This window comes from Palaemon carinicauda, chromosome 3 (assembly GCF_036898095.1).
Source record: "Palaemon carinicauda isolate YSFRI2023 chromosome 3, ASM3689809v2, whole genome shotgun sequence".
NCBI classification, from domain to species: Eukaryota; Metazoa; Arthropoda; class Malacostraca; order Decapoda; family Palaemonidae; genus Palaemon; species Palaemon carinicauda.
Genome location: NC_090727.1, coordinates 50,259,710 through 50,272,209, shown reverse-complemented (window position 1 = coordinate 50,272,209; position 12,500 = coordinate 50,259,710). Strand labels below are relative to the sequence as shown.

At 36.4% G+C, this 12,500-nt stretch overlaps 1 protein-coding gene and 1 pseudogene across 1 annotated transcript in view; one reads left to right on the top strand and one right to left on the bottom strand.

The window, feature by feature from the left end:
* Positions 1 to 1,358, top strand: part of LOC137631795 (uncharacterized) — a 2,060-nt gene extending 702 nt beyond the window's left edge. Inside the window, exon 2 of the mRNA XM_068363768.1 lies at positions 1,114 to 1,358. Within this exon, the coding sequence (XP_068219869.1) occupies positions 1,114 to 1,358 (245 nt within the window). The remainder of the gene's footprint in view (positions 1 to 1,113) is intronic.
* Positions 1,359 to 2,903: 1,545 nt separating this feature from the next.
* LOC137631790 (uncharacterized) overlaps positions 2,904 to 12,500 on the bottom strand; it is a 30,996-nt pseudogene continuing 21,399 nt past the window's right edge.

Sequence of the window (12,500 nt, the reverse complement as noted above, 5' to 3'; positions counted from 1 at the left end):
ATATGTAGATAAAGGGAAAATGAGCTGTAACCAGAGCGAAACCCAATTTAGTACCGTACCATCTGACTAGTCAAAGGACCCAATAACTCTCTAGTGCAGTTTAATTTGTCAATTCTTTTTTCTACAAGACATAAGACATAACTCTAGATTACAATGGCTTTTGATATAATACGTCAAATTGTGCAACTCCTCGTCTTTTAAGTGTCAATTTCTTAATGGCATACCTTAACATCATTCCCTTTACGTTAACCGAGATTGATAATCCCATATCAAGTCATAATGTAATTCAAGTGACCAGTTCTTTCATTACTTTACATATTTCTAGCATAAGGAATGAGAATGATCAAAGCACATCAATCAATAGTATAATTCAGGTTGTCATATCTTTAATGTAAATCTGGACGGATATTATTATTATTATTATTATTATTATTATTATTATTATTATTATTATTATTATTATTATTATTATTATTATTATCCAAGCTACAACCCTAGATGGAAAAGCAAGATGCTATAAGCCCAAGGGCTCCAGTAGGGAAGAACAATTTCTTCTTAATGCACTGTAATAATTCAGTGGCCACTTTCCTCTTGTTAAGGGTAGAAGAGACTCTTTAGCTATGGTAAGCAGCTCTTCTAGGAGGACACTCCAAAATCAAACCATTGTTCTCTAATCTTAGGTAGGGCCATAGCCTATGTACCATGGTCTTCCACCGTTTTTGGTTAGAATTCTCTTGCTTGAGGGTACACTCGGGCACACTATTCCATCTTATTTCTCTTCCTTTTGTTTTGTTAAAGGTTTTATAGTTTATACATAAAGAGATAATTATTTTAATGTTGTGCTCTTTTTAAAATATTTTATTTTTCTTTGTTTCCTTAACTCACTGAGCTATTTTCCCTGTTGGAGCCCCTGGGCTTATAGCATCCTGCTTTCCCAACTAGGATTGTAGCTTAGCGAGTAATAATAATAATAATAATAATAATAATAATAATAATAATAATAATAATAGCCCGGGGAGGAAAGGAAATAAGAAAATAAATAAATAAATAATTCTAGAAACAGTAAACATCCAAATCTTTGTTCAATAAACGAAACTGAGCATCCCATTGCAGGCCAAATGAACCCAGGCTTCGTGGGTGATGCTGCCAGCCTCGCTGGATCACGCAAGTCCCTGAATCTCCAGCCAGTGATGCTCATGCCTCACCTGGACCACGACAGATACTCAAGAGTATTCGCATCACACAGGAGGATCCAAATCGTCAGCTGCTTACAGAGCTCATTATGCATCTTTTGTGCAGAACTTCCAGTTGTAAATCTTATCTGGCTTATTTTTTTGGCTCTTGGTTTTTTTATTTAAAGGTAAAATAACTGATTGTTTAACAGTTACGATATGTTTAAAATGCCATTTCTCAGAACTAGACCCTCTTATAAGTAAGTTGCGCTGAAAATTGTGGCAGCCATAGTGGGATTTAATGCCACTAAAACAACCATATTCTTCAACGAAAACTAAGATGTCATTTATCATGACTTAGAGACAACAAAGTAGTTTTCGTTCTGATTTTAAATTTATTAAAGTAATCAAATGGAAATGTAGAAATAAATTATCTTCCAAGATAATTATGCTATACTCGTTTTCTATGACTGGAATTCTTGCTAAATATTTGACAGTTAACCCGAGGGTTTGGTTCCATTTTCTGTGTTTGTAAATATCTATTTGTTTCTTTAACTGTTCCTATTCATAACATATAATTATATACTTTTATGTTACATATTATGGCCTTCAGTCCACCTATTGAAGAGATATTAATGTTGAGTCATCTAACCCCTTTGGGAAGTTGATTAAGCTTGAGATTTTTATTGGTATATATACTTCCTGTGAATTCACTAACTGAACTAGTAATGTTTTAAATCATTAGATAGAAAAATCTGCTTTACCTTTGTATAGGTAAAACTCGTTTTGAAATACTCGTCCATTTTACAAATGGAAATATGTCTGTATAAGGTGAAAAGGTTTCACAATGATATAAGACGTATATAAAACTGTGTATTTTTATAGATTACATAGTTTTATACACGTCTTAAGCCCTGTCCACACGATCCAGCATGCCCGACGGGCAAACAGTGATACCAGGCCACAATAGCCATAGTTGGTGAAAATGAGCGTTGATGCCGTCAAAAGCATGAAAACTAAAGGCAGGGATCTGGCAACACTGTATGATGCCAGATCCCTATCTGTGGTTTTCCCGCTTCTGACATCATTAACCCTCATTCTTACTAAATATTGTGATCTGGTATCACTGGTATCGATCGTGTGGACAGGGCTTTATATCATTACGGAACCTTTTTGGCATAACAAGGAAGTATGGCATTGTACTTATTTGCACCATGTATGTATAAAGTTTCTAAATTGATGGGATTAAAATCAGGGTAAGTTCACTACACTCTTGCAGTTGATTTACTGTACATTGGGAATTACTGAAAAGGTTACAGCATACAGAAGTTCCTCTAAGTGTAATAGTAATGACTAGCTTGTATATTACTTTTGCTTTATTAAACTTTATCTGTGAATGGTTTGCTGACAATGTTGCCTTTTATTTTCAAACTTTCGGTAATGATTTGATATTAGGAAAAAAAATTAAGTGATAAGGACTGAAGAAAACCTTTAGCTATTATTTTGGTAATGTATTTCCCATTTCAAAAGAATACAGCTGCATTAAATATTTATACAAAATGGTTTATAGTTTGTTAAAATTTTATATTTACATTTATTACAGAAACGTAAAAAACCAGCACTTTTTTTATTCATATACAAAGGTGTAGTGCCATTATTTTATAAATATTTCCGGATACAAGTAAAAATTATAGTAATGCAATTTAGTCTTTAAAAAAAGGAGGAAGAATTAAAATAAGTTATCAATGAAATATATTATGAAATATAGTTCTGAATAAGAAAATTTAAACTATAGATGATAAAACGCACCATTGGAAGAAGAAATTGTAATGCCTTGATTTTGAATAAGATTATTTTTGCTTTAATTTAACCTTTTTGCACTGACGACATCCGGCCTCTTCTAAACAATCTGATCTAGAAATGTCTACAGAACCAAAAACAAGAATCTAAAGAAAGCTATGACCAATACTTATGAGATCCCAAACACTTCATATAATTGACAAATAACAATTGATCTCGTTTGCCATGTCCTCTGAAAACACTATGTATTGGAGATTAAGGGCTGCTAGAATCACTTTCTCAAGGATGTGAGAAACACTGTCAGAGTTTTTACCCAGCGTTCCACTGAATTCTATTTTCGTCAGTTCGCTCAGTGTTTTGAGACCCAATCGAAGAAGAGAGCAGGTGTTGACGATCCAAGCCTCGTCTAAACGCAAGGAGAACTCCCTTAAAACAGGGCAATAATTTAAACAGTGGAGAGCCTCTGCCAAATCTTCTGTAGTGCTCACTTGGATCGAGAGCATCAGCAGTGCTTTGCCGGCATCCCTGAATAGAATGGAATAGCTCTGTCCAGGTACAAGGGGTTCCCAGACAGGTTTGAACCATCGGGAGAGAGCAGCAGTTTTAGCCCATTGAAGTGGGTGGAACATAGCTCCAGGTAAACATTTATCCTACTTCCAAATAACCAAATAGCAGTGCTCGTCAATTGCAGGTGGGTGATTTCACAGTTGTCATCGTGATTTTTAAACTTTTTGGAAAACACTTCGAATTTTGGATGAGCGCCAATGAGGGATGCGAAATTTAATATCATTGCCAAATCGAACTTGTCTCTGAGTTCGTTCTGACAGCAGGGCATATCGTAATTCAAGTGGTAAGTGGAATAAAAGCGTGAAAACATTCGAAATCTAATGAACAACTGACGTAAACTCTAGATAGTACAGGAAAATTGACTTCTAGAGACTCATTTCTGCGAGCGGCCTCCATGACTTCCCCTCTCGATTTCCCTTTGAAAAAGAGCTCGAAAAGGTCGTACCTACTGGAGAAGGACCCTTCTCTGTTGATGCCTATTTCTTTCAGAGTCCTGCCACATATCTGTGGTAGCAGAGCCATAGCTTCTCTTCTAAAGAAGACCTAACGAACGAAGATTTTCTTCAGATTAGGGGAACTTGAAAGCATCGTCTTGATGAGAGAGATATCACCAATTACTAGTGATCGGGCGTCGAGGAACTCCGTGTGAAATGGGGCGAGAGCTTTCACTAATTCGTCTAATTCTTGGCACTTGGGTGACTTCATAATCTGTAAAGACAAGAAATCCACTGATACAGATCCTTAGTGTTAACTGGAATACAGGTTACAAGAAAAACTAATATTTACAAAGCTGAAAAATAACGCAAGAGGAATCAAGACAATGATTGATCAATTTCCGTTAAATCTAATAGACTATTGTATCAGATAAAAGTAGTTGCATAGCTTATGCCGATGGGTCACCAATATATGATCAACATAACATGGACTAAAAATTAATACGTTTATCCAGTCTTCAATCTAAAATTATTTTAACATCACTCTTATTACAATTCTTCATTTATTCATCCATTTTATTGTTTCAATTGTTGTTATAACTGTTTGATCCTTCATCTGGTGTTGGACCGTAGCATATTATTATAATCTAAAATTATTATTATTATTATTATCATTATTATTATTATTATTATTATCATTATTATTATTATTATTATTATTATTACTATTATTAGCTAAGCTACAATCCGAGTTGGAAAAGCAGTATGCTATAAGCCCAAGGACTCCAACTGGGGAAAATAACTTCGTGAGGAAAGGAAATAGATAAAGAAGAGGAAGAGAAATAAGAAAGAATAGTGTGCCCGAGTGTTCCCGCAAGCAAGAGAACTCTAAGCCAAGACAGTGAAAGACCATGGTACAGAGGCTATGGTTGGATTTTGGGGTGTCCTTCTCCTAGAAGAGCTGCTTACCATAGCAAAAGAATCTTTTCTTCCCCTTACCATGAGGAAAGTAGCCATTGAACAATTACAGTGCATTAGTCAACCCCTGAGCTTAGAATTGATTGGTCATCTCAGTATTGTCAGGTGTGTGAGGATAGAGGAGAATGTGGAAAAAATAGACCAGAGTATTCGGTGTATGTATGGAAAATGGAGTCGTAACCGGAAAGTGATCCAATGTAGTGGTGCCTGGCCAATAATTCTCTAGCAGTAGTGTCTCAACAGGTAGCTAGTGCCCTGGACAAGCTACTACTAACAGAGCATAAACAGACACTTATTGTTAATTACAGAGATAGGAAAAAGAAATATTGTTTTACATTAACAGTATATGAGTTAAGGAGATTTTCTTGTGAAAAACCGTAAGTTAGGATAAATCATCATTCTCACTCTAGTCGTATAGATTACATCTTTGAGCAACGATATGCAGTTAACAAAGAATACGAAGAAAAAAATGGAAACCCGCTAAACCAAGGAAAGTTCTGTGAGTGGTGATACAGATTGAATAGGCAAAGAGACATAAGACATTAAGCAATTTTACCTTTTTGGAGCCATTGGGCTTATATCATCCTGCTTTTTCTGCTAGGGTTGCAGTTTAGCTTGTAATGATGATAATACCCGAAGCCACAAGAGGTACAGCACAAACAAACAAACCCTTACCTCGATTAATTCTGATGCAAAATCTCCAACATCGTAGCAAAATAGGAGCTGAATCACTAACTTGCAAAGAGGCTTCACGTGAGTATAATTCAGTCCCGAGTTCAGTATTGCATTGATTTCTTGGCTAATCAAAGAGCGCATGGATTTGTAGTGCTTGTTGCAGAGGACACTTCTCGACCAGTAATAGTCCCTCAGTGCAATTAGGTGCGACTGTAAAAGAAATTATAATGAGTTTATACTTAATTTCCATTGATGTTAGTCCTCTGACTGATACGTTCTCTCAACGCATCCACAACCAAGAAGGAGCAAGGTACCAATCCTTCGTGTAAACTAACTCTTAACTTCAGCCTTCCTTTCTGAACAGAACAATTTCTGGCCAAGAAATCTTGTTACAGCCTGGGGTTGCTAGGTTGGCATTTTTTCAGGTAAAAAAAAATGGCCTTTTTGAAATTGGTTAGTTGGCCATTAATAATATCATGAAAAAAAAGATGGACCTTATACACTATATTTTTAGGCCTTTTCAACTAATGGGTTGGCCTTTTAAAGCTGCGGTTGATTAGAAAATGGCCTATTCTCATTTAAAAAACCTAGCAAACCTGCGCTGTACTGTTATTACTGTTGTTTTTATACACCGTTTAACCAACTTAGGTAGCCTTTCTGGCGTTTTCTTCTTCCTTGAACACTTAGATAGTTCTTCACTTTGTATTTTAATGAATATACGCGTACTCTCTAGCATCTACGTTTATAAATGAACATTATTCCCTGAAATTACCTTCCAGCCTCTATTCCTGTATTCTTTTAAAGATAGGATCAACTATGCCCTTCCTTATGGATCAACTATGCCCTTCCTTTTATTAAACTATCATTTCATTTTCTCATAATCTAAAAAAAGAATTCTGAAACCATCCATAAAATAATGCATGATTCCTTTATAATCACCACTGTGAGTTTTCTTCCTATTAATTTGGAATTGTTTATTCCCATTTGGATCTTAACGTTTCTAATATTAATTCTACCCATAATAACATCTCAATTGGATAGTGCTTTGCTGTTCTCCATCTTAATTAGAGCTTTCTTTACTTCTATATATCGCATTTGATTTTAATTAAAATTGTTATCAAGCATCTAATAGTTAATGAAATAGAGTTGGCTTTTGAAAAAACTAAAACACATGAAAAAATATTGCATATATATAAACATAAATGTATATGGATTCTTGTAGGTAACAGAAAGACGTCTGGAGACAAATGCATCCATGTAGGGCTGCACAGAAAAGAGCTAAATTGATGCCAGAGCTTGGAGGTATATGAGAGCAGAAAATGGGTCCACCGGTTGAACACTGCGAGGTGTAGACCTACTCTAAGTCTAGAGACCCTGGGTGAACTTACCACCAACTCAGTAGTCCTGCTCACCAAGAATCTGGGCATATAAAATGCAATTTCTAACAGCCTCTTCCTTCGCTGATGCCAAAGCTTGGAGTTATTTGGGAGCAGAAAAGGGGTCTACCAGATGAACACCATGAGGTATAGACCTACTCTAAGTCTAGAGATCCTAGGGGAACTTACCGCCAACTCTTTAGTAGTCCTGCTCACCAAGAATCTAGGCATATAAAATGCAACTTCTAACAGCCTCTTCCTTCGGACCATAAATCGCTTGCAAGAGGAGTCTAGTTCCCTGGCCATAAAGTACTCGTTGAGTACCGGCAAGCAGTAGCTCACGATGTGGACGGCAGACGCCACTGCGGAATGGAAGACCAATGAGTTTGGCGTCGAGATTTTGGGCCCTTTTGTTGGTACTTTCACCTGAAAGAGACGAAAAAATTAATTGTTCTGTAAATGTATTAGAGAGTAAGGAGGTGTAACAGTATTGCAAATTGTTCGTGAATTTATGAGTTATTATTCTAGATGAGTGATTGATTGATTTGAGGTTTTCTGGCATCCTGACATCTAAGGTCATTGACGCCGATCTAGATGAGTGAGCATAGTTTTTATTTTTTTAACTAAACTTTATTGCAGAGGCATAACACATACGTCAGTTGTTATGAAAATATAAAGTATGCATATTCTAGATACTGGGGAGAAGGATTGAAAAGGTGAGATATGAACAAGCAGGATATAGAAAAGGTAGAAGTTCCACTGACCAAATTTTCATTTTGAGATATGCTGTGCAGCAATGCTTAGAGTATAGAAATCCACTTTTGACGGCATTTGTGAACTATGTAAAATGCCTTTGATAGCGTACACCGGTCAATTTTGTAGAGAGTCCTGCGTTATTATGGAATTCCTCTTAAATATGTGTATTTGATTAAGTCTGTTCATGAGCATAGCAAGTGCTAAGTTAATGTTAGTGGAGTCTTATCAAATGAATTTCCAGTGAACAAGAGAGTATTCCAAGGGAACGTGTTGTCACCTATAGATAGAGACAACTGGGGAAATCTAACCGGAGGCCTTTGCGTCAAGAGGCGTAGTTGGGGATATTGATGATGAACCTTTAGGCTATTAGGATAATTTTTTTCCTATGTATTATCCTACTCCAACGCACCTATAGTTGATGAGTTACAGCTAAAATATATTTTCCATTTCCAATTTTAGATTCATAAAAAACGATTGACGACTCATTGATCAGTTTTTATCTAGATCTGAGTTTTCAAGAGTAGTTCAGTAAAATGATAAACTTCTTATAGGAAAAAAAAAGAATTTCAGAGGATCATGTTATTCTGCATCTTAAAACGATCTCTATTTTATAGAATTTGTAAGTGATTACACTGACTTACGAAAAATTCTCTTATTAGTTAAGATATGCAACTTTTTAGAAACCAACAAGAAGATATTTCGCAGGAAACAAATATATTAAAAAATGCAATTAGGTTACCAGAATATCAAACGTTAAAAAAATACACGAACAACATACATTGAGAGAGGTCGTATGCCAAAGTACTTAGTCGTCATCCTGCCCCCGGAAGAGGAGGAACTTAACATACAGTAGGAAAGGAGTTGCTTCGTTGCTAACTCGCAATTGATCCGATGTGAATTTGTGGTTGTGTTTGGTATGTGTTTAAGGCGTTCTGGACAATTCTAGTGTCATTTCACGCGTTCTCTTCATTCTGACTGCAGTTGTTGGCTTCTCGTGGCAACCGGTGAGTATTTAACTGGTTTTGAATTCATAAGCTATGCACTCTTTTAGTAACTGGGATACACATTGTATGAGAATTGAATCTAAAATATGTACAATAACCCACCAAGTTATCAGAACCAGTCGTCCAAAATACTTGAGAGAATTGCTACATATTGCGCAGCCAACAAATCGTGTCGACACTAGAATAATTACAGATGGCATCAAACTGTTGGAACCGAGATATATGCTTACTTTAGGCTCTAGATCTAGAACCTTTAAATATTCGGCCCTGAGACTAAATTATAAGCTCCCACGAAACATTTGAATGATTTTGAGACATTAAGGCTTTCAAGAAGAAACTGAAGACTTTATTATTTAAACAATCTTACAACAATGACGATTTAACCTAATGAACAATACGTAATGTGAAACGATAAATACTCTGAACGAACAAGGTAAATCGACTGTGGAGGTCCTGTAGAGAGTGGGGTTCTCCTGTTGTATAGGACCGGAAAAGCAGCCATCAAAGTAAGTAAAGTTATACCAGATTTTTTATGGTTGCGATTTCTTCCAACTGTAACGTCTTGTGGGAATGTAGTTCGTTAACTTTTTTTATTACTTTCGAAATCGAGTTTCTTCTGGGAAAACCTTTTTTATTGTTGTCTAAATTACGATGCAGTAATGTGAAGGTAATTCGACTATTTACGGAAAGTTGTGATTAAGTGCTACCTGGGAGTAGTGAAACCAGTAAGTAAGTACACATAGGGTTAAGACCAAGCTCTACATAAATACTGTAGGCTACGTACCTTGCTTAAGGCATAATCTTAGGCACGGTCTAGGCGGGGCCCCTCCCCGGTAGGTAAGGTTAGGATAGGCCATGTTCTTGTTAAAATGTGGTCATCTTTTGAAATTTTTACCAACAATCTGTTCCAAACAATTACAAAGGCCCCCCACTTTGTTTGGTTCTTTAAACAATGAACTAATTGTCCGTATATACTCAAGGGAAGTAAAATTGAACTAAGATAATAATGAATGCGTTGGGTATTACATATACCAAACAACCTTGTTTTTTTTTGTTGTAGTATTCTGTGCACTTTCGGACAACTATGCATTACCAAGGTAATATTTATTAATGGATATTCTTATTATTATTATTGAGTTAAAAGTAATGGCTGCATTGGCAGAGTTTATTTTCTTATCCAATTTTTCTATTTTCCGGATAATTCTCTACTCTAGAGCGCTGCAATCAGCCAGCAGACTTGAAAAACTCATCAGTCAGGTGAATGACAAAATCGGGAAGACTTTTCAAGTATATTCTCACAAAATACAAGTAAAACCTTTGGTACAAAATAGTAAAAACTACGATGCGTTTCGAGGATAAGTCCTTCCTCGTCTTCAGGTAGAGAGTGAGGTGGATGCTGCAGTCAGGTGGTATATATACCCAGGATCAGGATTACAAGTGAAAGGGCTCGAATTTTCATTGGTTTTCATTGGTTGATCGGAGCTGGTATGGTATGGTGTCTGGTGTACGGCGATCTCGGCCGGGAATACCAGTCTGTGACGTCATCGGGGGACCTGACTTTTGATTGGCTGAGGCACGCTCTGAGCCAGCCAGGCTGCTCTCCAGGCTGCTATTTGTCGAGCTGATATTGTCAGTAACACCAAGATTATTGGTAGCGCCCCAGATAGTCGATGTCTACACATCCTAGAAGCTCTACTGATACAGCGAGATAAACCCACCCTTAATACGACCCAAGATATGTTTTTGTTACCATCAAGCCGTCGTATTGATACATCAAGAAACCCCCATCAAGGAGGACCTAATGAAGACACTACCAACCACGAAAATACCCCGAATTTTGACGCCGAAGTAGGAAATGATCTCAGCCACGTGGGACACTTTTCTGAGTGGGAGAGCAGCCTGGCTGGCTCAGAGCGAGCCTCAGCCAATCAAAATTCAGGTCCCCCGATGACGTCATAGACTGATATTCCCGGCCGAGATCGTCGTACACCAGACACCATACTATACCAGCTCCGATCAACCAATGAAAACCAATGAAAATTCGAGCCCTTTCACTTGTAATCCTGATCCTGGGCATATATACCACCCGACTGCAGCATCCACCTCACTCTCTACCTGAAGACGAGGAAGGACTTATCCTCGAAAAGCGTCGTGGTTTTTACTATTTTGTACCAAAAGTTTTACTTGTATTTTGTGAGAATATACTTGAAAAGTCTTCCCGATTTTGTCATTCACCTGACTGATGAATTTTTCAAGTCTGCTGGCTGATTGCAGCGCTCTAGAGAAAAGAATTATCCGGAAAATAGAAAAATTGGATAAGAAAATAAACTCCGCCGATGCAGCCATTACTTTTAACTCAACCTGCCTAAAAGAGGGTCTCCTACCACGATATTATTATTATTATTATTATTATTATTATTATTATTATTATTATTTTTATTATTACTTGCTGAGCTATAACATTAGTTGGAAAAGCAGGATGGTATAAGCCTAGGGGGCCCCAACAGGGAAATATAGTGAGAAGTGCTTATTTTTTTTTTCCTTTTTTTTTTTAATCTTGGTTATTGTTGTCAACTGCTTATCATTGGTATTTTTTTTAAATGTTGAGATTAAATTGTTTTGATTTCCTGTTTAATTCTCGCTAAAAATAAACGGGACAAAAGACGTAGGTATATGATGTCCGTGGGAGCTAGTGTAATCTTGGGGCCGCATATTGAAACATATATAGGCCTACTCCATGGAATACAATTTTAACCCGTTACTGAAAACTTTCTTTAAAGGAGTTGGTTATCTTACTGGTACAGTAAACTTCTAGGTTTTCAAAAAAGCTGAATATAAAAGCTTTCCGTGCCTAATATCAAAATTGACAAACTGGTAAAACTTCAGCCATATTCGTATTTAATCTTGTTTAAAAATTCCGCAAATTTTGCGTTAGCAAATCGTTTATCAAATACGTTCTAACAAAAAAATCTTAAAGGGAAAATGGATAAATTACCATTGGCAATACTATTGTCCCATTTGTACATCCGGAAATGATATACGTTAAGAGGAATCTGAGTTCTTATCTAAACACGGTTCTAGAGCTTTCAAATATACAGCCACAAGACTCCCACTGGACATTCAGAAGTCTGAGATATTAAGGCTTTTAAGAAAATGAATTATGACTTTCTTGTTTTTTAAGTGCTTCGATAATATGGATTTAACAGTTAACACGGAATACACTGTGTGGTACTCTACATATCTATTATTATTATTATTATTATTATTATTATTATTATTATTATTATTATTAAATGTTAAGCTACAACCCTAGTTGGAAAAGCAGAATGCTATAAGCCCATGGGTCCCAACAGGGAAAATAGCCCAGCGAGGAAAGGAAATAAGGAAAAGTAAAATATTTTAAGAATAGTAACAACATTGAAATAAATATTTCCTATATAAACTATAAAAAGTTTTACAAGCCAAGAGGAAGAGAAACTAGATAAAACAGTGTGCCCGAGGGTACCCTCAATCAAGAGATCTCTAACCCAAGACAGTGGAAGACCATGGTACAGAGGCTATGGCACTACACAAGACTAGAGAACTATGGTTTGATTTTGGAGTGTCCTTCTCCTAGAAGAGCTGCTAAGAATGTATAAAGCGATTTTGTAGGACCAGGAAAACAGTCCTTGAAAATATAGAAAATGGAATAAAGGAACTGTGAAACTGTTTGTCAATGTGCATCATCCTCGTGGCAAA